General features: G+C 46.0%; 1 protein-coding gene across 1 annotated transcript in view; it reads left to right on the top strand.

The window, feature by feature from the left end:
• The window catches only part of Auh (AU RNA binding methylglutaconyl-CoA hydratase), a 95,109-nt gene that overhangs the window by 39,741 nt on the left and 32,371 nt on the right, over positions 1-22,997 (top strand). The window contains exons 5-6 of the mRNA XM_005066299.4: positions 881-973; positions 2,356-2,412. Coding sequence (XP_005066356.1) covers positions 881-973; positions 2,356-2,412 — 150 coding nt within the window. The remainder of the gene's footprint in view (positions 1-880; positions 974-2,355; positions 2,413-22,997) is intronic.

The following is a 22,997-nucleotide window of genomic DNA, read 5'->3' as shown; positions in this document are numbered from 1 at the left end:
TAGCAGTACCTGGCATACATTCTCTTGTCAAGCAGGTTTCATCCAATCAGAGAGCGTTATTTACTGCAATAACATTCATGCCACTATTGCACCAGTGGGCGAGCTCACAGATTCAGTCCTGGGTAAGATTGTTGATGTGTATATCTACATCAGAGTACCCATACAAGTCCATACACTAGGGAAAGGGCTTTGGGTGTAGATATCAGGAGAAAGGGGAACAATGGAACTGGAAGAGTTAAATGGGTAGGGGTTGGGGTAGCAGGGTAGGGATAGCAGAGCACCTTTGAAAATGCCATATGGAAACATGCTACTGTAGAAGATTCCAGAAATACTCTCTTGTAGGTTCTGTGAATGCTGCCTCTTCCCATGTCTACTTCTGGCCAGGATCCCAGGGCCAGATGGGACTGTGGGTGGAGCCTTTGTGCCACCCTTCCCTGGTGGTGGCACCTGGCCTGCATCGTCTGTGGCCAGCTGCCCTGTGTGCTTCTTTGAGTAGATGCCATGTCTCCAGGTGGCATTCTGAGCACCAAGCCCATTAAGGGTCAGGAGTTCCGAAGTGCCGCACAAATTACCCCAACTTGAATTCGTATGAACTAAACACCTTGTGAAAGACTAGGTTTTCAGATTATGAAGTTACAGAATTCAGTAAAATAATCTTGAAGGTAATTCACAAGATGGAATGGTTCAGAAGTGTTCCCCATTCATAGGTGGATTGTCTACAATCATTATGTAACGGTTTCAAAGAATATTGGGAATGCTTGTGTTTTATTGAAGAAGATAGAGGCATAAACTGTGCATATGACCCCCTGCTTAAGAATATGTTGTGAGTGAGCTGTGTTAAAGCTGTGGCTCTGAGTGAAGGATGATCTCTCTGTTTCAGCTAACCTCCCTGTGCCCACGATCGCAGCCATAGACGGACTTGCCCTAGGAGGGGGTCTGGAGCTGGCTTTAGCGTGTGACATTCGAGTAGCAGGTGAGCATTTATCCTGTTAACATATTTAAAAGGAGCTCAGGTTAAAGAATTAATTATAATGCGGGGCTATTTGCATGAAAACCAATAAGTTTGTGGAGAGTCTCGTGTTTCTTGAAGTCAGCCTGACTCAGAAATACAGTCAATTTCTCTTACATGTTAAGCCTAGACCAAAACAAAAAGGTGAAAAGGAGACTTGGGGATGAGGAATGGAGGTGTGGGGGTGACGAAGAGCGGTGAGGGAGGAGCAGATGGGACCCCATACACATGACGCTGTGAGAGTCTTGTAAGGAAGTCTGTTACTTTGTATGACGAATATGCTCATGAGGAAGCCTGCGGGGGGAAGGGGGAGCCCTGGGTCTGACCCTTGGTGCACACATGGGTGGCAGTGGTGAGCAGTGCGTACCCCTCAGGCCCAAATAGCTTTGCTCCCCTTCCTTTTCAGCAGGACATTAAAAAATCGCCCAGGAGCCTGATGTCTGCGTGGGAAAACTGCCTTTTTTCCAGCCTGGCATTTGACATTCCCACTCAGGAAGCTCCTTTGCCATCCTTTGTTCAGCCTTGGTGGAAAGAGACACCTGAATTTGAGTCAGACGTCTGATTTGGGACCCCAGGGCTTCTCTTTTAAAAGACTAATTTCCTTCCATTTAAAATAGAGCTCATGACAGTAGCAGTGCGTGTGGTCCATGGAGTCAGTGGACATGTTTGGCCCAGCGCTTAATGACTTTATTGCAGTGGTGGCAACTTTATCCCTTGAAGTTCCCTCTTTTTGCCCGATTCTGAGCATGTGTTGAGAGAATTGTGAAAAGAGTTGGTATTAGCCACTTGCTGGGTGCTGACCAGGGACCCTTGACACGGTTCGCTCCCTCTCGTGCCTGGAAGTCCTGTGAGGTTCTGTGGGGGTTGCAGGAGCCCAGAGGAGGGAGTGAGGGAGCTGGCATCTGAGGTCAGGCCGTGGCACACAGCCCGTGCTTTCGTCCTGCTCCCGGCAGGTGTGTACGCTCTGGGCAGCAGAGGGTCAGCCCAGCTCCCCCCTGCTTCATGCTGTCACTACATGCCGCTTGCAGGAGTTTAGTTTGCCTTTTCCTGACTTCATGTGGCCAAGCAGGTCTTGCGGCATGAGGTTGAGGTGTTAATTCTAGGTTCCTGAGTTCTTGTGGTGATCTTTACCCGATTCTTTCCTGGTACTGGAGTCAGGTAGGTTTTCAGTTGAGAAGTCAAAGCATGTGCAGCCCATTCATAAAGGCACCAAACTGTGGTAGCAAGGCTGTGGAGCCTTTTGTCAATAAACAATGTTTTCAGAAAATCTTACTTTACTTTCTCAAGTTGTCATATTACATATGGATGCCATGCCTTGCCACTTAATCCTCTTTATTTCTTTTTAGCTTCCTCTGCAAAAATGGGCCTGGTTGAAACAAAGTTGGCAATCATTCCTGGTGGAGGTATGAGTTGTTCACGCCCGCCTCTCAGTGTCTTTGACTTGTTCCCAGATGCAGGGTGCGGTGGGGAAAGAGGCAGGGGCCGTGTGGCTGAGCTTTGGGCAGCGTCCCCGCTCAGCACCGCTGCTGGGCCTGTGTGGATTGTCACCTGGGGATCAGCCTGCACTTGCTTGCTTTCTGTGTCATCTGTGTGGGTGCCACTGCTTGGGTGGTCTCCTTACAGAATCACGGCTGGTTTGCAACTCACCCCAGAGTGTCATATACACAGCTATGTCATACACAGCTTCTTTTGCTAACTTTGTGTCTGGTGTGACAGACAGCAGAGGTAAGCAGTTTGTAGGGAGGAACGGTTGGTTTGGGCTCACAGTTTCGGAGGGTTCAGTTCTGCTTTTCCGACCAAAAGTCACCTCACGGTGAGAGAGAAAGGGGGTGGTAGAGAGGGAGGGACAAAGGGACCTGGGTCCCTTCAGTACCCTATTTCTAGGTGGCCCTTCCTCCTACCTCCTCCTTGTAGTGCCTCTCTGGGGGCCAAGCTTCCTTGGGTGTTTTGGGACGTTTTGAGTTTAAACTCCCCTAGTTTTTTGAGCTCCCGAGTGTACACAACAGCTGGTGTTGGAGGAGGCACACTGCAGAGCTGTGTGTTTCAGTTCTCGGGGTGTGTGGGGTGGGGTCCTTTCCTTTTTAAAGTCACTTAAGAGTGCACTTTGCCGACATTGATACTTAAACACTTCATCCGTCCTGTGCCGCCCCCCCCCCATCTGAATGCTTTGCTGTGGTGATTCAGAGAATTTGTTGACATTCCGATTTTATGACACCATTCTTCAAGGAAGGTATCATTTAAGGATGGGGGCATTGCACCATAGTACCCTCCTTGGTAATTTTCACATATGAGGACAACTTATTAGCATATGAATGAAGTGACTAGCTTTCAGATGTGTTTATATCAGTAGGTCCTCAGCCTGCCTAAGCCCACTTGCAGAGTCTCGATCTGAGTGAGGTCTGCAGATAGGGAGGTCTTCCCAGATCAGTGCACCGGATGGAGCCTGTTCATCCCTGAGCGCAGTATTCCTGCAGCCAGCGTGTCTGCCTCTCACACATGTGGTCAGCGTGTCTGTCTGCTCACACATGTGGTCAGTGTGTCTGTCTGCTCACACATGTGGTCAGTGTGTCTGTCTGCTCACACATGTGGTCAGTGTGTCTGCCTCTCACACATGTGGTCAGTGTGTCTGTCTGTTCACACATGTGGTCAGTGTGTCTGCCTCTCACACATGTGGTCAGTGTGTCTGTCTGCTCACACATGTGGCCAGTGTGCCCGTCTGCTCACACATTCAGGAAAAGGAATCATAAGAGAATGGGTATGTCTGTAAAGAGCTGTCAGATAATACATGAAATAAAACTGAATTAAGAAGTGTGCGCTGATGTCTCTGACTTGTCTTTTCATGGTACTGGAGACAAACCCGGCATCTAGAGCATGCTTGGGAGAGTAAGGACTGGCTGGATTCGGATATAACTGATACTAGATGGCTGATGTGTGACTGCCCTGTGCACCTCCTCCCCAAAATGTGTCAGCCTGGAACTGTAAATGTGACCTCGTTTGGAAAAGGGATCATCACATGGAAATAAAAGGTCTGGAGATGAAATCGCAGGTATCTGCGTGAGCTCTAAATCCAATGACACAGAGTCCTTCCAAGAAGGACAGAAGGGAGTCCCACGAAAACAGGGGACTTCACATCTGTGGCAGGCTCCAGAAGCTGAGGCCAGAGCAGGGAAGTGATTGTCCCCAACCCTGGGCAGCACCCTCCACTGCATCTGTAGAAGTTTCTCACTCTCTTTCCTGTGTCCTCCTCCCCCCTCTCTTCCCTTTTCTTGTCACAGTCTTGTGTGGCTTGATTTATGTCTTGTCTTTAGTGAAATCTTTGTATCCCTGACAGGCTGGCCTCAAACCGTGACAGCTTGCCTGCCTCAGCCTCCCAAGGGCTAGTTGTGGGCGTGAGCCACTGTGCCCAGCTTGGTGCACATTTCATAGTTCTATTTCAGAACATCTTTCTGTTTTTTAACACTAGGTTTGCGGTATCTTATCCTAGCACTCCCGGGAGACTGGCAGGGACCCCCCTGCCCCCATTAACGTGTAAGGAATGTGTTTGACAGGTCAGTAGCTGGTGGTAGGGACTCTGATTTGGGCATTGACTGTATCTTGAACATGAAGTGCTTTGTGAGCACAGTATGAGATGGAGTGGTTGTGTGAGGGTAACTGCTTGTTAACTGACTGGACTGCAGTTCAGAGCTGGGGAGATAGTGAGTGACACCTGTCGCCTCCTCATATACTGCCTGCACTTAGCTGGAGATGGAGACACTAGACTTTCTCTAATGCACTGAGTTCTTTTGGGGGCCTGTCACAGTGGACCCATTGATCGGAATTTGCTTTTGTAGATTTCATTTAATTTGGACTATGCTTTCTCATGAATAGAATTAGTTTTCTAACTTTTTTTGGCTTGTGTTTTGTTTTTGTTTTTGTTTTGAGACAGGGTTTCTCTGTGTAGACCAGGCTGTCCTGGAACTCCCTTTGTAAAAGACCAGGCTGGCCTCAAACTCACAGAGCCTTGCCTGGCTCTGTCTCCTGAGTGCTGGGATTAAAGACGTGCACCGCCTCCTCCTAGCTAGTTTTCTAACTTTTACTACACACGTTCATAATAACAACTGGAGTGCACTGGCGTCTTCCCCATCTCCCTGTGATAGTCAGAGGTCTGTTACGTTATTTTGTAATTGAGTCTGAGGAGTGTATTTCAGCTGCTCCTTCACCTGCGAAGCCTTTGGTTCACGACTCACCTCCCAGCATGCTACAAGGGTGGGTGCAGCTTCACGTTGAGCTGGGGGTGGGGTGGGGGGGTGGGGGGTTGTTTCTTCTCAATTCACCAAGACCTTGTGCATGGTCCAGGTTCATTATTGTTTTGGTTCTTAAAATAAGCACTTTCTGGTTTAAGTTGCAGGACAGTTCATTTCAAAGAAAACTTTTCCTTGCTTAGAGGGGCGAGTCTGCAAGCTTGTGAGGGAATTACCTTCTGCTGTCCCACAAGTCGCCTTCTCCACTCCCCTTCCTTTCTCAAGGAGTCATTGTTTAGAAACACCCTGGGGCCCTTGGGTCGGTTCCTCCTGTAAAAGCCCTTGCCTTGCAAGACCAACTCCTGAGCCGGGTTCCCGGATCCCATGGTAGGTGTAGAGAAGCAGCCTCTGCTCCCTGGATGCGTGCATGCACACGTACACTGATAGATAAAATACATTTTTGAAAGGTCTGCTTCTGAATTGGTGAATTTTGCCACGCTTGAGAGGTTCTGAGTTACCTGCTTTTATGATCATTCTGTTGGCTGTTAAAACTATCTACATTTACTTTTTTCTTACATCTTAGTGACTAAAAGGTTTCCCTGGCCTCCACACAAAGTGTGCCAGTGGGAGGGTCTCCCAGAGAGACTGGCTGCAGTGTATTTTCCAGACAAGAGCTAAAAGAGACTGAAGGGACAGTCCATCTATGTATGTGGGAGTCTGGGGACATTACTGTGGGAAAAGTAAATGTCTCACTTTCCTTTTTAATGTTTTGGAGGAAGTGAGTATCTGAGCAGACTATGTGAAGTGATCAGGGTTAGAGAGTTCTTGTAGGTGGGGACGCTCCTCTCGGTTCCTGCAGCTCCACAGCGCTTGGAAGTTTGCGCAGGTGAAACTGTGCTTCCCATTTGGATTTTGGTATATTAGGTGGAGTCAGGAGAATTAGCTTCTGCTCTTGCTGCCGTTTCTTCACACCTGCCCTTCAGTGAACACTCACTCGCTAGCACACACGGCTGATCACACTAGCATTTGCTTTTCTTTGAGTTTGAGCTTCAGCATAAATAGCAGTATGATCATTTCTAACACTTTATAAATTAATAAAAGGTCCAACTGTAAAATGACTGTTTCTGAGGGACCACAATATTCCCAATGAACCACTCCTATCATGTAATTCAGGTTAGAATTCTCAAGTGTAGTTTTTGTTATGACTGTTGTTTGATGTTAAATTACTGTTATAAGTATGTAGTTTAATGGAAGGTGAAAGGGATGTGGATGTATGCTAGATTAGTTGACCACTATGGTCGTGTTGAGTCAGATGCAATCCAGAGGTAGGATACACTGTCAGGTACTCATGCTAGCCCTCCAGGAAGTTTGAAAGGTGGTGAGCTGCTCATCGCTGTCCCCGCTGAACATGTGACCCTCTCTTCCTCTATCCAGCCTTTCAGAGAACATCTGGGAGTATCGTCCATGCTATAGGCAAGTGGCGGTGATCACCCATGCTGGTACACTGTCAGCTCCTGGGCTGTGGGTTTATTCATGTGATGCCAGCTTCCTCACAAAACCCCATAACAGAATTCTCCATTACATAGTTGCATAGGTGGGATTGGTGGTCCTTTCCGGAGTGTCCTGGTGACCTTGGCAGTACCTGACATTGATCTTAACAGAGTCTCTCAGTTCAGTTTGTATGATGCTTACTCCTGAGTAAGTTGAGTTCTTTCAGCTTTGGTAAGAACAACTACACAGTGATGATGGGCTCTTTGTAAGGTGTCTGGGTGTCTAGTTATCAGCAGTGGTACTTTTTTCTTGTCATTTAGCATGGTCAATAAGATGTTTTCCTACTGTCTTATTCTGTTTCTATTAGAGTGATAAAGAGTGTCCAAAAGCAACGAGTTTAAGTCTGTCCTAGAGAAATCAGGGCAGGAACCTAAAGGCAGGAATGAAGCAGAACAGTGCTCACTGACCTACTCTGTGGTTTATTCAGCCGGCTTCCCTGTAGCACCCAGGACCAAGGGTGACACTACTCAAACTGGGCCAGGCCCCTCCACATCGGTCAAGACAATGCACTGCTGGCTTGCCCACAGGCCAGTCTGCTGGGAGTGCTTCTCACCTGAGGTTCTCTCTTCCCAGATGACTCTAGCCTATCTTGTGGTTGTCTTTGTTGTTTTTCCCTAAGCTCTAGATGTCCTAGAACTTGTTCTGTCAACCAGACTAGCCTTAAAAATCAGAGGTCTCTGTCTGCTGGGATCAAAGGCATGTGCTGCCACCACCACAACTCCATTTTAGGTTGATGGAAAACTCACCAGCCCTTACTTTTGTGAGATTGTCACTATACCTTAAAAACTGCACATATTTATGGTCTATAGTATGGGTGTTTTGATGCCTGCTTACATGTTGTATGACTAAGGAAAGCTTACAGCATTTACATCACCCTGCTGTCCTTGTCCCATCTCTCTCCCCTCCCCCACACCCTCCCCCTATGACAACACTGAAGTCTATCTCCCTGTCAATTTCTAAGGGTTTCTGTGTTATTAATAGCTTTTATCTCCAGTGCCTACAACAGGTCTCTAGTATCTTGCTGGCCCAGAACTTACTGTGTAGCCTGTGCTGGCCTCAAACTACTGATCTCTCCTCTTAGCCTCCCAGTGCTGGGGCTGAAGTGTGAACTTCCAAGCTGGCTCAGCTCGCACACTGGTTCAGTTAAGTTAGCCTTTCGCCATGCTTGGGTTCAGGTTGAAAAGCCTTGCTGCAAGTACTGAAAGGTGATGCCAAGGGTTTCTTCACATGACAGTGTTTGACTAGTCTACCTTTGGAGAGCTTTGTCAGCTGGGTAAAGTATCGACTAACTGCATGTGTGTTATTTGGCATCCTCTTAGCAAACTGATGGGGGTGAGCTGTACTGTAGTACTCCGATTCCATAGAGCCGGAAAAAGAGCAGCTCCCAATTCTGTTCTTTCCGCTGTCCAGCATGAGCGCTGGGGCCTCTGAGTAGCTGTGCACTTGGCACATTTTCCAGGAACTCTATGTTAAGGCGTGTCTATGAGGTAATGACTGACATTTAAATCCTGTGAGAGTGTTTTGTTGCTAACACAGTTCTGATTTTGGAAGGTCTGTTAATAAGCTTTGTTGAAATTCCCCTAGAATTTACATCAGAATCCGAGCTTATCTTAGAGCATCCTCAGCCGTGAGTCATCTTCATTCTGGGAGACTGAACTTGATTTTCAGAAATAGCAAGAGGTCTGTCTGTGCCAAAGCCAACGGATAAGGTCATTCAGGAAGGAGAGCTGCAGCCACCTTGCAGGCCTTTCCCATGTGGTGAAGGGTGACAATGCTGAGACCAGTGTGCTGTGTGTCTGTGCCTTTCTGAGGACTAGCAGAGAGCTGTCCATGCTTTCTGATGTGCCCTCCAGGGTCACTTCCTCACTTCAGTTTCTACTGGGGGGGAAGGGCAGAGGTGGGCGTGCGGGGGCTGGTTCCTGACTTCCTGCTGTGCTCAGGGCCTCTTCTGTGGGACTCCTCTTGTTGCTTTGGAATGTCCCTTCTGATACCAAGCAGGAGAGAGTACACATGTGCCCACATGTCTAACTGCTGTATTATGATAAAATTTGCAACCAAACAGAAAAGATAAAATTTAAAACCAGCAGTCCTGAGTTTAGTGAAAATAGTGTAGGTCCCTCCCATGAGGCTTCCTGAAGAGTCAGTTGGTAGCAGTTGACAAGGCCAGTATGGCTCCCTGGCCCTCTTCACCTCATTTCATTCCTGCCCTGCTCCCCACATGCTAAGCATATTTGTTCTCTTCACTAACAGCTCTTGGGTCCTGCAGGTTGGAGACAGTGGCTCTGCCTGTGAAGGAACAAGCTAGAGTCACCACGTGAACCTTCCTTTCCAGCCCAGGAGCTGTTGGCACAGAGCCAGTCCCAGTAGAAAGTACTAAAGGGCCTGGGTCTGGGGAGGGTGGAGCTTTGCAGAGGGGAGGCCAGCAGCGTCCTCACTGAGAGGATCCCACAGGAGTTAGGCTTAAAGCTTAAAGGGTCTGAAGAAGAATGTTTTAGACAAAGACAGTGCCCAGAAAGAAAGCTGAGGTGGGAGAGTGCTTGCAGCCACAGCAGGAAGCACTACAGGGTGAGGTCACCATGGGATTTGTCATGGCATAAGGACTTCAGTTTTCAGCCCGATGAGAAGGGGCCACAGCAGGTGAATCAGCAGTTTTAGAGGCTTCTTGTCTGTACTGAAAGTGGAGACGAGTGGGCCAACGCTACAAGCAGCAGTCTAGAATCTGTGGCCTCGTTAGGTGTGGCATGGCCTTGGACTAGGATGGTTTTGCTGAACTAGAACTGCGGTCAGATTCTGGGTGTGCTTAAAAGATAACTCTAGCCTGGCAGGTTGGATGGGACTATAATCAAGAGAGGTGTGTGGATAACAAGCCAGGGGGTTTGGAAAAAGAAATCTCCTTCTGAGATATGGAATGCTAGCAAAAATACTGTTCTGGATATTACTGTTTGGTTAAAATGGTTATTAAATACCTAAACACTGTCTTACTCAAATGTCTCGTTGGTTGCACAAATGCCAAGGATAGAGGCACAGTTTTGTCGGCTAGAAATAAAAATAGGGGCTTCATTGGTTTCCAGACCGTCTACTAAAGGATCCTGAGCACAGAAATAGATACCCTCCTCCCCCAGGATGGAGAACTTGGTAACAGCTTGTCACAGAGTCACACACTGTGTGGTGGCACCAAGGACATGCGGGCTGTGGCAAGAGGCTGTAAGGTTCCCCCAGAGCACCTTTCTGGATTGTTGGAGTCACTCACGGGGTTCTTCCTAGTGGCTGAGTGAGGAAGAACTATCCTGGCCTCCTAGAGGGAAGGAGCGCGGTTGTTTCAAGCCTTGTTGTAGGAGGGAGTGGGCAGGGTTAGGATTGGCCATGGGGCCCTTTAAGCTTCTTCAGCTGCTGAGCTAGCCATGGCATGAGACCTCAAGTTTGAACACAGTGAAAACTCCCTGAGATGTAGAAAAGCTTCAGAAAATAATGAAAGATGCAAAGTATCTGTTGAATATCTCTTACCCAAAGTGATGGTGTTGGGATTGTTTGAGATCTGCTTTTCTGATTGTGGAGTGTTAAATAGGACTCAACTGAAACTCTGAAATCTAAGATGCTCCCAAATCTCACAGTCTGATGTTTGTTCAGCAACCAGTAGGGTTTAGAATGGCCTTCAGCTTGTACCAGCAAACAGAGATGTTAGGACTGAGAAAACTACAGCAAGCTTGCTCTGTAGACTGAGGTGCAGGATGAGGCTAAGGGAGGAGAGAGAGTCTAGGTAGACAGGGCTGCAGAAATTTACTCAGTCTGAACTGAACAGCACAGGAAAAACACACAAGATAGAATTAAGAAAGTGAATCATAGTGACACTGATAGGGCTAATGATTATGTTTCCAAAAGTTCTAGACGGAGAGAAAAAAAACACAAGGCATCACTGGAAACTGAGAATCTGAGTGAGAGCTGACAAAGCTAAGAGGTGCGATAAAACAGAGTCCTAGGGGCTGCAGCCAGCGAGGTACATGCTTACAAGGAAGCAGTGGATAGAATGGCTGGCTGGTTCTTCATCAGAAACTAGTCCAGACACCAGTGGAGGCACTGTGAAATGCCAAAGAGGAGCCCTCATCCAGGGTTACCACACCCAGAGAGGATGGCTGGGCCAGACCCAGTAGTCGAACCTATTATCTCGCACTCAGGATTCTGAGGCAGGAGAATTGCTCAACACCCCCTTTCCCCCCTCCCAGACGAAGGAAGGTGAGATGAGGTAATTACCGGAATAAGAATGAACAGAATGTGTATCTCAGACTCAGGGCCGTTACTAAGTGTCTATGATGGCTGACAAAACTGAGGGAGCCTTTATGGGCATAGTTTAATTTTGGTAAAATTGACAGCTGTGTGCAAAAAAGCAATAAAGAACTTTGATTTAGTCTTGAAAACCTATGCAAGAGTGAGCTCAAAATAGAACACAGCTGTAAAACTACATGGGGTTTTTAAATCCCCAGAAGTCACACACTTGTTCCCCAGTGTTGGAGACCAAGGGGGCTTGGCCCCAAGAGCTCATGGGAATTCTTGAGTGTGTGAACTGCGCTCCCAGAAGGCAGAGTGCTGTTTGTTAGTACCTACTGTCTTCGGTATTTTCTTCTTGTTTTCAGCATCTTGTAACTTGCTGCTTTAAAAGCTGGTTATTTGGGCCAGCAAGATGTCTCAGAGGGTAAAAGCACTTGCTGCAAAACCCTGACTACCTGAGTTCAATCCCAGAAACCCATAGAGAGGTGAGCAAAGAGAACCAGCCCACCAGGTTGCTCACCGTGGTGCACATGAGTATCACACACCTAAGAACAACAAACATTCTGTGAGCAACCTGCACCATCCCTCCTGCCCAGCTGTGATCCCAGCAGCCTTATTTGCATATCCACACAGCACAATGTCTGTATCAGGTTAATAAACGGACTCGAGTACTGTGAAGTACAGTAGAAAGCAGACGTGTGAAAACAAGCTTGTTACAGGAGTCAGGTAAAATACTTTTCTTAGAGACGGTAAAGTAAATTCCATTAGTTCTGCCTGCAGCTGCCCCCACCTCAGTGCCTCCTGTGTTAGGCAGGCGTTCTGTCAGGGAGCTAATCTCCCAAGCTTTGGTAATGGGTCTCCTGATCCTCTAGTTCCTCTAATGTGAAAACGGCGTGAGCCCGGCAAACTTAGCTCACCCTTTTGGTGTGTTCATGAGCATTTCATCTGAGGACTGATGGTGAGTGCTCTGACCTGGAATGGGGGGATGGGAATACATTGCTTTCATTCATAAAATCTGCACATACACAGCCTCTCAGCTGTCACGTGCGTTACCTTCTGACTGGCCTGTCGCCCACAGGGTGCTGAGAAGTAAGGTCCTTGTTGCCTGGTGTGCTGTTGCTAGCTTCCTGTGTTGTGTTAGGGTGTCGATTGATCTGGTTTGCATTTAGTCATCAGTCAGTTTCTGTACGAGGTGTAAGGTGTGTATGTGCTTGTCCTGCATCACACGTTGAAGACTCTGTCTTCTCTGTCTTTGTGTCTCTAAGATATCCATGTCTCCATGGATTAGGTCAGACTGGCATTCTGTTTTATGAAAGTTTTTGTGTAGCTTGGTGCCAGTGCTACATGGTGACTCGTGAAATCACCTAAATTGGTTTTTCAACTTTTTTTTCCTGCTACTTGCTTTGTTGAATCTTGGTTCTTTGTGTTTCCACATAAATTTTAGAATCAGTGTCAGTTTCTGCAAGTTCCTGTAGCTGTGGTTTTTGTTTTGAAAGGTGGAGCTCATTCACTTGAGGTGACTAAGCAATGCTAGGGATTAAACTGATTGCTTGTTACATGCCAGAGTCACTGGGCTACATTCTCCTATCAAAGGACAGAGCACGTCACCAGACCTGCTGTTTAATGTGTGCTCTCAGGGTTCACCACCCTCAAAGGTGAAGTTAAACTGTGGTGGTGAGCTCTGGGGTGCCTGACTGTGATCAGGGCCTGCCTCTCCTTTGAAATGGACTTGCTGGCAGTTGTCACTCAGAAGGGAGCACTGTCTGTCCAAGTTGTGGAAGAAATGAACAGAAACCCTCAGTGCTTGCCCTGTGTATAGAAGGTGTTTGTAAAGGGTACTTGACCGTGCTGCTTGTAAGATCCATCTGGGGAACTAGAACAACCTCTTAAAATCCCATGCCTCATTTTCTCTTTTTTCATATTTGTCTTTTCACAAGAACGTGACCTTGAATGTATGTCTGGGCCCTGTGGATCACTAGACATGTCAGTCTATGGCAGCACAGCGTGCACAGCCTGTATAGGTCCTGTGTCCGTCTGTGTCGTCCTCTGTCCCCACCTACTTCTCTCTGCAATGCCGCCTCCCCAGCTGGGAGACCTTGAGTTCAGGACCATAACCTTAGCTAAAAAGGACGTGGTTATGATACAGTCTAGTGTGAGGTGCATTTATAAAGGAAAATATGAACCAATGCATGATAAGAAATATAAAACAGCAGCAGAAGGTCATGGGAATTTCAAATTCTCATTTATCTTTTAGTAAGTAAAGATTTTCTATTAGCATTTTTTCTTAAAGATATATTGTTTCTCTTCATTCCCTTTCCTAGTAAAGGATTTCCTAAAAGTATTTGCCTGTGTTGGCTGATGTCACTTGATTTTGGTTCAGAGAATAGAGAAATGTTAGTTGCAATGAGTAAAGATTGTTAATAGTTTGATACTTGGATTTCAGAGTTCTGAGATGCGGACCTGATTTGTTAGCACACAGGCGTATCTCTTATGTGTAACTCAAATACCGAGATGTGTTTTACCACACATCTGATTTTTTCAGCCTGAGACACTCCTCTTCACTGCGATAAGGAAGTGACATGACATTAACATTAAGAAATGTGCTACTTGAGTTGTATAGATATGTTTCTGTAACAGACAGCTGTTTGCCTGGGTGAACCCGACTTGATGGCCCTGGGTTACTCTCTAGAGCTAAACTGTAACCCTGGGTTTTCCGTGCTTGCAGTTGAACCCATTTTTACAGATGAAATGAGCTTTGTTTTTCATTTTATCTTGATGCCATCTTAAAAATATTTGGAAGAATTATTGTCTGGTCTCTAGAGTACTGAAGTAACACTGGAATCACTAGTTCCTTGCAATTTTATATTAGGCTTTCCTTGTATCTTGCCCTTTGACACTTTGGGATTTCCTTTTCACAGTTGGTACCTCTAGGGAAGCAGTTTGTCCAGAATTTCAGATGTGTTAATATTGCCATGTGTGTAGCATTGCCTGATATTCTCAGGCTCCCTCTGTTGTTCCTTCATAATTCTGTTTCACTTAGGCTTTTACCTCTTCATCAATTACATTTTTATTCATAACTCCCTACTCCTAACAAAAGTAAAAAGCTGTGACAGAGCTGAAACCAGGAGAACAATTATATCGTGTAGGTGGACTTACAAATAATCGCAGACTAATTATAAATGCTCAGTAGATAGCTTAGGCTTCTTATTAACTAGCTGTTACACTTAAATTAACCTGTATTTATTAATTTATGTGCTGCCATGTGGCTCATGGCTTGTTACATCATCTTCTACACGTCCTCTTTCCTCTGTGTCTGACTGGGCAACCCCGCCCTTCTTCTTCCCAATGGTCTCTCAGTCTGCCTCTCCTGCTTGACCTCTTCCTGCCTAGGTATTGGCCAGTTATTTCTTTATTAAACCAATTCCAGCAGCACACACTCACAGTGCACAAAGGGTTATTCCCCAGCAATGTCTTCTCTCACAACTCATGCGTTCATTTGCCTGAATATTCATTTTTAGCCATAAAAAGTTTGCATTTTACGTTAACTGACTACTTGTCATACATTTTAATGTAACACTATTATTATTTTCCAATTATGTTTTAAAAATCCAATTCATAGTCCCTTGTTTAACATAGTTTATTTAAGTACTCAAGTTACCTTAGGTGGTTTTTAGTCACTATCTCCTGCAGCATTATAAGCTGCTCAGACAGCTGTTCCAGATGCTGCCCTTAGCTCCTGGCCCAGGATGGCTTCCAATGCTGTCTTCCTGCTTCGGCCTCTTGAGTGCTGGCCGCTATGTACAGCTGCCTAGTTATTACTTTCCACCTCTGAGCTGCAGAGGTGTGTGTCCTGTGGTGTGTTCAGAGTTTGCCTATGCTGTGTAGTGCATTCCATCCAGGTGGCAGCTTCATTCCTTACTCAGGCAGAAAGCCTCGTTGAAAGCAACTTTGGGACAGTTGCTGCTGGCTTGTTCCTCACCTCTTGTCTTCTGACGCTATTGGGTTAGAGGCTTTTACAGACACCTTTATTTCTTACTTTGTGTGTGCGATGGTGGGTGCCGTGGCATGCCTGTGCAGCTCAGAAGACACCTTTGTGAAGTAGGTTCTCTCTTGCTGCTGTGGGTCCTGGGGATTGAACTCTTGTCAGGCCTGCATGGCAAGCACTTTGACCTTCTGAGCCACCCCTGCTCTGCCTTGGAGTCTTCAGTGTGCACCTTGCTTGGATATACCCTGTTACTGTGAATGAGTTCTGTACTTTTGGCCCTTTTTCGTTACGGTTGTATTTCATTGTGGTGTCTCTCTTCAGATGTGGCACTGGTAAAGATAGTCCACCAGTGATTTAGCTTGGGTTTTCTTCCTCAATTGCTCCCCACCTTGTTTTTGTGACAGTCTCTCACTGAACTGGAGCTCACTGATTGGTCAGGCTAGCTGGTGAGTCAGCTGCTGGGATCTGCCTTGTCTCAGCATCCCCTGGAGCTGGTTACAGATGTCCTTCACCGTGGCTTGCTTTTAAGTGGGTCTGGGAATCGGAGCTCAGCCCTTATGCTTGTATGGTAGGCACTTTACCCTTTAAGCCATCTGTCTTCCCAGCCCTTCTCTTGAGTTTTCTGAACTTGTTTTCAGTCTTGCCACTATTTTAAGGCTACATTGAGATTTGTTTAGTGTGAGTTTATACTAGGATTGCTCAGGATAAGTTGAATGCTAGGTTTTACTTTGTTCTCAGTTTTCATAATCTCCGTGATAAAAGTCTTGCTGATTCTTCATGGCTTCCCTGCAGCTGTGAGGAATCCAGGGGAAATAAGCATCACACAATTCAGAAGGGCTCGGGCTCTTTCCTTTGACACTGAGGACAGAGCTCAGACATCTTGCATCCCTAGTCCCTAGAGAAGGTGTCACATCTCTACTACTCTGAGGAGTCTGAGGAGTGTTCTTAAGGCATTCACATAGAAACTGGGAGGGTGGGGTGGTCAGCTTTTGTGTCAGCAGTATTTAGTGCTCTTAAGTGTGAATGCTTAGCACTGCTTGAAAGGAATCAAATGGTTTCTCTGAATTCTGTGTTTTCTAGGACCTTTAAGAGGCATTCCTAGGAATTCCCTCTGCATTGTTGGGATTTGTATTGGAGGTGTGTGCCCCATGCAGTCATGATTATGCGTGCCCTGTGCAGTCCTGGTGATGTGTGTTTGTTCCATGCAGTCATGGAGATGTGTGTGTCCCTGCAGTCATGGAGATGCGTGTCCCTTGCACTTATGCTCTCTGTCCACTGTTGCCCTAGTAGCTTGCTTGCTTGTGAGTAGGCGTGGCTTCCTGCCCTGCAGGACCCTGTGATTCGGATTCTGGGAGCCTGAAGCACCCTTTCCCCTGCTGTAAAAAACATAGATTGACAGGCTGTTTCCTTCCTGCCTTAGTTGTCCTTGTTTACCAAGGGAGAAAGGAGCAGATTACGATTGTCAAACTCAGCTGTACCTTTAACACCTCTGAGGTGGGAGCAAAGAAAGCATGAGTATTTGGGCTGAAGAGATGGCTTAGCACTTAAGAACACTTAAGGACCCAGTTTGAGTTCCAGCAGCCACACAGGATGGCTGACAGCCATCTGTAACTCCAGAAGGGGGTCATTCCATTCCATCTTCCAGGTTTTGAGGGCACCTGCACATATGTGGTGCACACACACACACACACACACACACACACACACACACACACACACACACGAACACCTACAACTTCCTTTTTTTAAAAGGTGAATATTCAGAATCTGTTTTTGTATTTGTGCCTGCCTAACTTTCAAGGGGGTAAAAAGCATTAGTCAAAGGTGGCAAAGACTGTTTTAAAAAGCAGCCAATGAATTTTTATAAGTCAGTGATTGCTCTGAATCAGTTGCCCCCTCCCCTTCCCAGTGTTTGTCATTTGGAGTGCTAATTAATTTTTGCTGATTTTCCTCATGAATGTGCACATATATGCATTAATTTTGGTTCCATAGAACACATTTTAGTTACAGCCCTTTTTGTGTGTGACTTTAAGGTATCATTTCTATCTCCAGTTAAAACTGCAGAAAACTAACTTGCTGTTCATTTGTGAGTTGTAGCTTTTCCAGACTGTCTTCAGTTCTTGTCACTTACTGTGCTAATTAACAGCCATACATGCAGCACCCTGGTAAGACCTAGTGGACAGTGTCCTTTTGTCCCGAAGCCCCAGGAGAACCCTGTGTTACAGGAATGCAGGGCAGGGACTTGCTGACACCGGGATTCTTCTTTGAGTCTCTGGGCCTGCTGTGTAAGTTTGAGTTTTTGTGATTTTGTTCCTACCTGGAACAGAGTGTTTGTGGCAAGGCTCTCCCTGCAGGTGTGAGACACATTCTTGTGCAGTCCTCATGGAGTCTTGTGGCCTGTGACAAGACTCCTCAGCATTCTTTCTGGTGTTTGTGGAGGCTGTCCAAAATCTTTTAAGTAAAAATTTCATGTCAGTCATACAGAATTGTTTTCCCTAGTGGCAGAGTAGCAGGGTGACTGGCTGATGGCTGTGTGCCCTGTGTTCTGCCCTCGGTGATGAGTCAGTGCATGGACAGTAAAGTGTCCCCTCATAGGAGTCTTCCCCAGGGCAGCTGTGGCTGCAGCCCAACAGAAAATTGTAAATTTACTTAAATCACTGTGGAGGGTTTGTGAGATTATTTTCCCACTTGTAATTTAATGGTTCTGGAGCATGAACTTTGTAGACTTTGTGGATGTTAAAAGGTTGGGCACACCTGCCACAATGTTCTGTGCTGACTAACTCTTAGATTTCCCCTTGGTCCTTTGGCTGGTATGTCTGGGAGACAGGTGTATATGTACTGAGTATTTTATTGAGTAGCACCTATAACAACCTTTCCTACGTGGGAGGGCTAGAGACACAGAGCTGCACAAGGGCAGAGCTGCTTTGGTTGAGCCTGCACTCTCGGAGGCAGACACAGAAGTGATTGGGGTGATTGGAGGACAGGCGTAAGAACAAAGCACTCTTAGGGTGCATGTGCTGCAAGGAGCCCGTGCTCTCAAGTCAGAGGTGGTGCGGAGTTCGGGTTCTGTTCCCATCTCTGCTCCCAATAGGAGGCCCAGAGCCCTCCCAGCTTTGAGATGTCCTTCCCCATGGCCTCCTGGGGTTTTAGAGCCCAGTGTTCAGATGGCAACGAGCAGTGTGGGAGCGGGGCAGTTTCACTTGATCAGGAGCAGGTGGAATGGGGTTAAACTCGCAGCTGCTGTAGAATAGAGGTGAGTTTTGCTTTGTTTTGTTTTTTAAGACAGGGTTTCTCTGTGTAACAGCCTTGGCTCTGTAGACCAAGTTGGCCTCAAATTCACAGAGATCTGCCTACTTCTGCCTCTTGAGTGCTAGGATTAAAGGCGTGTACCACCACCACCTATAGAATGGAGTTAAAGTACCATGAGAGTATAAAATTAATATATATATTAATGTTACTACAAGTATATATACATATATTACTACAAAAGTTTAAGCACATGCATCACGGACTTTGCTAAATCTGGGTTGTGTGCTGTTTATCCTGATGTCTGCTTTAGCTGGTGCCCCATATACCAATTATGTGTGGCAGCACCAGGCTTTATTATAGTTGCCTCAGCAGCTGCTTCTGTGTTTCTTTATTTAGCACACAAAAGTATTTAACACCTGATACATGCAAGTGCTGATGTAATATGTGTAACAAAGTCTAGGAATTGTAGAAAATTAAATGCATATTGAGGAGTGTGGATTTCTTTATGGAAGGGCTAATAGAATGCTATTATGCAGTAAACATATATGTTTACTAAAGTCATTATCATAGGAAAAGTCCCATTAAATGCTCTCCTATACTTTTCACTAAGTGTCTGATGACTGTTTATTTTTGTCAGCGTGAATATTAAAGAAAAGCTACGCAGAAGCAATCTTAATATCTTGTTGATTACATTCCAGGAAAAAAAAGGCAGAACATCAAGCCTGCACACCATTTGCTGTAATTACCCTGAGTGAGATGTTACTGGAGCTGTCAGGCGGTGATTGAGACTTACTGATGGTTGACACCAGCTGCATGCATTAATTGTCCCTGCAGCAAGCACACTTCCCACAGTCACCATTTGCAGGCACACACTTTGCTATTTACTGTGTTGTAAAGTGAGGATGAGTCCTGCTGCACCCAGATTTGGTTTCCCTTCCCTTCCAACACACAGTCCTTGCAGCCCTGTAGATGTGGGCTCCAGGCTGTGCTGCTGGGCATCTGGGGTGGGCATTTGTGCTTTTCGGAGAAATATTTGAAACTCTCTGTCTCTGTCTCTCTGTCTCTCTCTGTGTCTCTGTCTCTGTCTCTCTGTCTCTCTCTGTGTCTCTGTCTCTGTCTCTCTCTCTCCTTCTCCCACTCTCCGTCCCACCCTCTCTTTTGTGGAAACAGCTCTGACTGTCCTGGAATTCACTTTGTAGATCAGGTTGGCCTTGAATTCACAGAGATCTCTCTGCCTCTGCCTCCCAAGTACTGGGATTAAAGGTAATCACCACCAGTATTCATCAGAAGTCTGTTTCTTAGAAGGTTTCTTTAAGGGACTATGAGCAGTTAACTTTTGCTGTGTACATGAATTCTAATATATATTTTAGTATTTTTAATGGGGCATCTATTTTCCCAACTTCCAACTGGGCTTTTCTGTAAATATTTAATTTTTGCAAGATGTAAGTAGAGCTATTTTCAGAAGCATTGAGACACATCTGGTTTTGTCTGTGTCAAGTGACAAAAACCAGTTTGCAAGTTCATTTGGACACAGGTGTGTTTGTATGTGTGTCACTGGTGTTTGATCAGTAGGTAGCTCATATAGAAGTGGACAGGCTGTGCCAGTCTGTCAAGTAGAATCCTTACTTATACTTACCACAGTGTTACTTAAGCAAGGATTCCATGTATGCATGAATGTATGTATATATTTAGCTTAACATTGTGTCTGTTTTAAATCTTGTGAATTTGGTATTTGTGTACCTCTGCTGGGTAGTATTTCAGTGTTGCTGGCTGATAGCTGCTGAGGTTCTCTAGCTGTCTTTTGGGATCTGTTACATTCCCTGAAAATGCAGTTTTCCTGTTGCACAGGCCTGTTTCTATAGGAATGGGACCAGAACCCATCTGAGTCTTCACATGGCCAGGCAGCCTTACACTCCTCCATCCTGGCCCTTTGACCTTCCAGCGGGAGGTACTTGGGTGTCAGGTCCTGCGGCATGCTCAGGAACTCCCCCAAGCTCTGTCACTTCAGAAGCCCCATTCTTGATTCTGTAAACCTTCCATAAACCCTCTTTTCCTTATGCTAACTAGAGTCAGCTTGTACCTTTTGCTCATACACCTTTGCTAGAATGTAATGGTTTAAGAAATGTGTACTTCCAAAGTCAGGGGGTGTGGTGTACACACCTGCAATCCTGGTGTTTAGCCTATACTACATAGTGAGTTCAAGGCCAGCCTGAGCTACCTAGTCAGACTTTGTTTGTTTGTTATTTAAATTTACTTATTTTAATTTTGTTTGAGATTTTTCAGGCATGCATACATACAAACTGATTAAATCCATCCCCTCCTGTCTAATTTCTGTCCTGTCCACCACCATTTTTTTCCTCTCAACATCATGTCATCTTTTTTAGAATAAAAAACCCATGGCTAGCACTTTGCTAGAATGTGGGCAGCTTTTCAAGGCACACACCCCTGAAGAAAATGGCCTCTCCTCCCAGCAGCCATCAGTTGCCGATAACTCTTCAGCTAGGGTGGGACATTCCCCTTCCATATTGGGAGCTGGCTTGGTCTTATATACAAGAAGCCAAGAAACATAGCCTTTCAAGTCTAGTGCACAGGGTTAGTTTTATTACCCATGGCCTACTGCCAGACACACTGGTGCTGTCACAGTGATAAGTCTTCCATAGGCAGGTGTGTCCAGGCAGGCACTCACCACTGCTCTCCATAGCTTGCTTTTGGAGGTGTGGTTTGTGAGGTCTGGCTAGTGTTGCTTTCCGCTAGCCTGGCATGGGAAGCTGCAGCTGCCCTGGACGCTGGCTGTGTTTTATAAACAGGTAGTCAAACTTGTAAAGCATGTTGAAGACTGAATTTTTATGTGGTGAAATTTTATTGAAACAAACCCAGTTTCCTTTTCCCTCTTGTTGTTTTATTTAAAGTGACCCTGTCTAGGTGAGGAGAGTATGACTACACTTAAAACATTACATTCCGAAATTCATTCAGAATAAAATACGTAGCAGCCTCTGAAGGCACAGGTTTTCTCTGAAAAGAACCACTGCTTGGAGAATTATGTATTGAAAAGAAATGGACCATGCTTGTTGGAGTATGAGTGTGAGCTAAAGTGGGAAGTGCTCATTTACACCGACGTCCCTCTGTGTGGTGTTTGTTTTGAGTCACTGCCTGTCCTTGTCAAGTCTTCCTGCCTTGTATGAATTCTGTTGGCATTGAACATATCTCTAAATTCATCCATCTTTTGTGAGAGAGTTCACTAGAAGATGTCTTCTCAGATATGTAGAAAATGTTAAGCATCTAAATCATAGTGCCTCACGAGGCTACATCGCAGTGTGTTGTCATTTAGATCCGTCCTTACATGGTGTGTGAGGCATCATGTCTTTGGATATATTTAAGAGTGCCACAATAAAACATGCATGGCTTTCTTTAAAGCAAAGGGGTTGAAAAAGCTGCAGCTAGTATACTGCCATGAAAACTGGAAGCCTTTAGGGATTTTTACACCACCTTGTCTCTCCCAGTGGGCGTCATATTTGCACATTCTCAGTGTTTACCAATGCATTGGATTTTGTGCCTTCCTGTAAGGATTGAATTGCTTGTCCTTTTTAAAGGTGTCTTACAGGAAGGGGCACCCATGGGGTAGTGCTTTGGCTAATGTAGCTCAGTGTTTAGGCAGTGAGCTTTCTTCTTCACGTGTGAAGAGCTTATAGAGGCAAACAGGACCCTGAATGTGAAGAGTGTAATCACTTCTTGCCCTTGTGGACTTTGAGTCTTCCTCCCCCAAGCAGCCTCCTGGTCACCTAGAGCTGACTTCTGAAGCCCCATTCAACCCTGTAGTGAAGGTAGAAGTTAGTGAGTCAGATGTGTGAGTATTAGGGTCATCCTGGGTAGGATAGAAGGTGGAAGCCACAGGGCCACACTGCTGTCCTTGACAAGAACTTGTGGTAGCCTTAGAGGGCAAGGGAAACCTCTCTGTGCTGTCTGCTGGGGGCACTCAGGACAGCAGACCCCTGATCTCGGCTCCTGAAGTCAGCAAGGGTTGTTGTAGTGGGATGCTCTGACCTCTTCCGTTGAGTTATCACTCCCACATGTCTTCTTGGGGTGGCAGTAGATAGGACCCGAAGGTATCAAAGCACAAAGAACTAAAGCACGAATTAGCAAATTTCAAATAAATCTACTTGGCTGGCTGTTCATTTAGGGTAAGGCACCATGGTAAAGGGAGCATGTCAGCAAAGGGAAGGTGGGACTTGCTCTATGTTAGTGAAGGCTTAGAATTGCAGGCATTTATTGATCGAGCAGCTTGCTGTACTTGCGGCAATTATTTAATTCTCTTAAAGGGAAGCCAGATCTCTCCCATATACTAAGTCCTTTAAAGTTGACTGCATTTCCCAACAGCTCCAGGTTCTGACAGCACCTTGGTTACATGTCTTCTTTGCATATGTGCTACATAGGCTCAGTGTGTGGCAGGCACCTCCCTGGGCCAGGTTGCTGTTGGTGCTGATGCTGCATTGTGGTACTGTCTGGACCTGAAGTCAGGAGACGGGCTCTCTTGTTGCTCCTCAGACATTGCACTGGAGCACACATGGTAAAGTGGGACAGATGCATGGAGGACACAGGGTACTCAGTTATAATCACACAGAGGGAGGCAGCTCTACTCTCAGATGCACTGAGGACACAGGGTACTCAGTTATAATCACACAGAGGGAGGCAGCTCTACTCTCAGATGAAGGTGTGTCCCACG

This window comes from Mesocricetus auratus, unplaced genomic scaffold (assembly GCF_017639785.1).
Source record: "Mesocricetus auratus isolate SY011 unplaced genomic scaffold, BCM_Maur_2.0 Super-Scaffold_100013, whole genome shotgun sequence".
Taxonomy (NCBI): Eukaryota; Metazoa; Chordata; class Mammalia; order Rodentia; family Cricetidae; genus Mesocricetus; species Mesocricetus auratus.
This window is presented reverse-complemented; position numbering and strand designations above follow the sequence as displayed.